This window comes from Nicotiana tomentosiformis, chromosome 5, assembly GCF_000390325.3.
Source record: "Nicotiana tomentosiformis chromosome 5, ASM39032v3, whole genome shotgun sequence".
NCBI lineage: Eukaryota > Viridiplantae > Streptophyta > Magnoliopsida > Solanales > Solanaceae > Nicotiana > Nicotiana tomentosiformis.
Window position 1 is genome coordinate 58680624 of NC_090816.1, and position 4787 is coordinate 58685410.

The 4787-nt window shown below is 46.2% G+C and overlaps 1 protein-coding gene across 1 annotated transcript; it reads right to left on the reverse strand.

Moving 5' to 3' along the window:
• Window positions 1–1173: 1173 nt before the first annotated feature.
• Window positions 1174–1872, reverse strand: LOC138892415 (uncharacterized). The gene has a single exon (XM_070176129.1). It carries the CDS (start codon window positions 1870–1872, stop codon window positions 1174–1176), a length of 699 nt encoding a protein of 232 aa, XP_070032230.1.
• Between the last annotated feature and the right edge of the window lie 2915 nt (window positions 1873–4787).

Below are 4787 nucleotides of genomic sequence, written 5' to 3' on the forward strand. Positions count from 1 at the left end.
CCAGTGGCCTCTCCTCTGCTGAAATAAATTGCCAAACTACCCATACTCTCAGCCTTTCTGCTTAAGGCATCTGCAACTACATTTGCTTTGCCCGGATGATAGAGGATGGTAATATCATAGTCCTATAGTAACTCAAGACACATGCGCTGCCTCAAATTGAGATCCCTCTGGTTGAACAAATGCTGCAGGTTGCGATGATCGGTGTAAACCTCACAGGACACCCCATAGAGATAATGCCTCCAAATTTTAAGAGCATGAAATATCGCGGCCAACTCCAAATCATGCACGGGGTAGTTCTTCTCGTCGTGCTTCATCTAACATGAAGCATATGCAATAACTCACCCCTCCTGCATCAATACATAACCCAGGCCAACGCGTGAAGCGTCACAATACACAGTATACATCCCTAAACCGGAAGGCAACACTAAAATCGATGATGTAGTCAAGGCCGACTTGAGCTTCTGAAAGATCGCCTCGCAATCATCGGACCATCTGAACATAGCACCCTTCTTGGTCAATCTAGCCAAGGGCGCTACAATAGATGATAAACCCTCCATGAACCGATGATAATACCTAACTAACCCCAAGAAACTCTTGATCTCGATCGTCGTGGTAGGACAAGGCCAACCCTGGACTGCCTCAATCTTCCTGGGATCCACCTTAATGCTCTCTTCATTCAACATACCCCAAGAAATCAAAGGAATCCAATCAGAACTCACACTTGGAGAACATAGCATAAAGATTCTATTCCCGCAAGGTATGAAGCACTAATCTCAAATGCTGCCCGTGATCCTCCATACTAAGTGAGTATATCAATATGTCGTCAATGAATACAATGGAAAATGAATCAAGTTACGGCCTGAAAACTCGGTTTATTAAATCCATAAACGTCGTCGGGGCATTAGTCAAGTGGAAGAACATCACCAAAAACTCATGGCCATATCTACTCTAGAAAGTCGTCTTCGGAATATCCGATGCACGAATCTTCAGCTGATGATACCCAGATCTCAAGTCGATCTTAGAGAACACCCTGGCACCCTGCAACTGGTCAAACAAATCATCAATGTGCGGCAACGGGTACTTGTTATTCATGGTGTCTTTGTTCAACTGGCGGTAATCAATGCACATCTGTATACTCCCATCCTTCTTCTTCACAAACAACATCGGTGGGCCCTAAGGCGACACACTAGGTCTAATGAACCCCTTCTCAAGCAACTCCTGAAGCTGCTCCTTTAGCTCTCTAAGATCCTTGGGAGCCATACGATAAGGCAAAGTAGAAATAGGCTGGGTGCCCGGCACCAAATCAATGCAGAAATCAATATCCCGATCTGGTGACATACCTAGTAGATCAGCAGAAAATACGTCAGAAAACTCTCGTACCATCGGCACTGAATCTAAAGAGGGAATCTCTGCAATAGTATCCCGAACAAAGGCTAAGTAGGACAAATGACCCTTCTCGACCATATGTCGAGCCTTCAAGAAAGAAACAACCCGACTGGAAGTACCGACAGATAAACCCCTCCACTCTAATCTGGGCATCTCAGACATCACCAAGGTAACAGTATTGGCATGGGAATCAAGAATGGCATGGTACGAGGACAACCAGTCCATGCCCAAGATAACCTCAAAATCAACAATATCGAGCAATAGAAGATCCGTTCGGGTCTCACATCCACAGAAAGTTACACCACAAGACCGGTAGACGCAATCCACAACAACAGAATCACCCAGTGGAATGGACACATATACAGAAACGCCCAAGGACTCACGGGACACATCCAAATAAGGAGAAAATAGAGAAGAAATATAGGAGTAAGTAGAGCCTAGATCAAATAATACTGAGGCATCCCTCCAGCAATAGAAATAGTACATGTGATCACTGCATCAGAGGCGGTTGCCTCTGGCCTGGCAGGGATAGCATAGAATCTAGCTGGAGCGCCACCTGACTGGCCTCCACCTCTAGGACAATCCCTGGCCGCCTGCCCTCCTCCTTTGGCAAGCCGAGTCTAACGGTGTGGTAGTTGGTGTGGCAAGCAAGGTTTGATAGTCCTGCTACTCGGCCTTGCCCCAAAGTCTGGAACAAAACCTCTTCATGTGGCCAAGATCCCTGCACTCGAAATAATCCCTCGGAACGGTGAACTGCTGACCTGAAGACTAATCCTGATGGCCTGAATACCTACTGGCGGAACCTTGAATAGCTGGCGGGCGGTAAGTACTCTCTAGAATGGCACTGAAATAGGGTCGTGATGGAGCACTTTGAGCAGGCGGTGGTGTTGATTGTATGGGCCTGCTGGGCTGACCTCTGCCCCCATGTGGGGTTTCGCTGAGTCCTCTAAACTGCCAGGGTTTCTTGTCCCTCGGCGCAAACTCTCCACTGCGGTTGTGAATATGCTCGATCCTTCGAGCTATATCTACAACCTGAAGAAAGGAAGTCCACATATTTGCCTCATGAGCCATAGGTACCTGAATCTCAGGGTGCAGACCTGCAATGAACCTCTGCACCCTCTCTGTGTCTGTGGGGATTATTATAGCTGCATGGCGAGATAAGTAGGTGGTAGTGCAAGCCTAAAGGCCACCTCTCCAACCCTCTCAAGAATCTCAAAAGGTTCGATATACCTAGGGCTCAACTTGCCCTTCTTCTCGAACCTCATAACACCCTTCATGGACGAAACCCGGAGCAAGACCTGCTCCCCAACCATGAATGCAACATCGCGAACCTTCCAATCCGCATAAATCTTCTGTCTAGATCAGGTTCTACAAAGTCCAGCCTGAATTAATTTAACATTTTTCAAAGCATCTTGAACAACGTCTGTACCCAATAGCCTAGCCTCACCCGGCTCAAACCAACCCATCGGAGACCAACAATGCCTCCCATACAAGGCCTCATACGGAGCCATCTGAATGCTCGACTAGTAGCTATTGTTGTAGGAAAACTCCACAAGTGGCAAGAACTGATCCCAAGAACCTCCAAACTCTATCACATATGCACGAATCATATCCTCCAATATTTGAATAGGCGCTCGGACTGTCCGTCCATCTGAGGGTGAAATGTTGTACTCAACTCAACCTGTGTGCCTAGATCATGTTGTACGGCCCTCCAGAATCGTGATGTAAACTGCATACCCCGGTCAGAGATGATGGATACTGGTATGCCATGAAGTCTGACAATCTCGCGAATATAAACCTAAACCAGCTGCTCTAAAGAATAAGTAGTCACCACTAGAATGAAATGAGTCAACTTGGTCAATCTATCCACAATCACACATACTGCATCGAACTTCCTCCGAGTCTATGGGAGCCCAACAACAAAATCCATAGTAACCCGCTCCCATTTCCATTCTGGAATCTCTAGCCTATGAAGCAATCCTCCTGGCCACTGATGCTCGTACTTCACCTGCTGGCAATTTAGGCACTGGGATACATACTCCACTATGTCCTTTTTCATTCTCCTCCACCGATAATGTTGCTTCAAATCCCGATACACCTTGGTGGAACCCGAATGAATGGAGTACCACGAACTGTGAGCCTCCTGGAGAATCAACTCACGTAAACCATCTACATTGGGCACACATAGCCTACCCTGCATCAGTAATACACTATCATCCCCAATAGTGACCTCCTTGGCATCGCCGTACTAAACCGTGTCCTTGAGGACAAGTAGATAGGGGTCATCATACTGAAGCTCTCTGATACGATCATAAAGAGAAGACCAAGAAATCACACAAGCCAAAACTCGACTCAGCTCCGAAACATCTAATCTTGCAAACTAGTTGGCCAAGGCCGGTAGATATTCTAAACTGCCCAAGCTCATCCGCCTTGTGACTCAAGGCATCGGCCACCACATTGGCCTTCCTGGGATGATACAGAATGGTGATATCATAGTCCTTAAGCAACTCCAATCACCTCCGCTGATACAAGTTAAGATCCTTCTATTTGAACAAATGTTGTAGACTCTGGTGGTCGGTATAGACCTCACAAGGTACACCGTACAAATAGTGCCACCAAATCTTCAAGGTATGAATAATAGCTTCTAACTCAAGGTCGTGGACAGGATAGTTCTTCTCATTTACCTTTAGTTGTCTAGACGCATAGTTAATCACCCTATCGTCTTGCATCAGCACCATGACAAGACCAATATGCGATGCATCACAGTACACAATATAAGATCCCGAAACTGTAGGCAACACCAACTCTGGGGTTGTAGTCAAAGCTGTCTTGAGCTTTTGAAAGCTCTCCTCACACTCCTCGGTCCATCTGAATGGAGTACCCTTCTAGGTCAATCTGGTCATAGGTGCAGCAATAGATGAGAAACCTTCTACGAATCGACGGTAATACCCTGCCAAACCAAGAAAACTTCGGATCTCCGTAGTTGGAGACGGTCTGGGCCAACTCTGCACTGCTTCATTCTTCTTCGAATTTAATACCACCGAATCAAGCCAGAATTCACACTTTGAGAATTTTGCATACAACTTCTTTTCTCTCAAGGTCTGAAGCACGGTCCTCAAGTACTGCTCATGATCCTCCCGGCTCCGGGAGTACACCAAGATGTCGTCAATGAACACAATGACGAATGAGTCAAGATAGAGCAGGAATACATTGTTTATCAAATGCATGAATATTGTTGGGATGTTGGTCAGCCCAAATGACATCACATGGAACTCGTAATGACCATACCAAGTCCTAAAGGTAGTCTTCGGAATATTCGTCTCCCGAATCTTCAATTGATGATAGTTTGACCGCAAATCAATCTTTGAGAAAACTCTAGAACCCTATAACTGATCAAATAG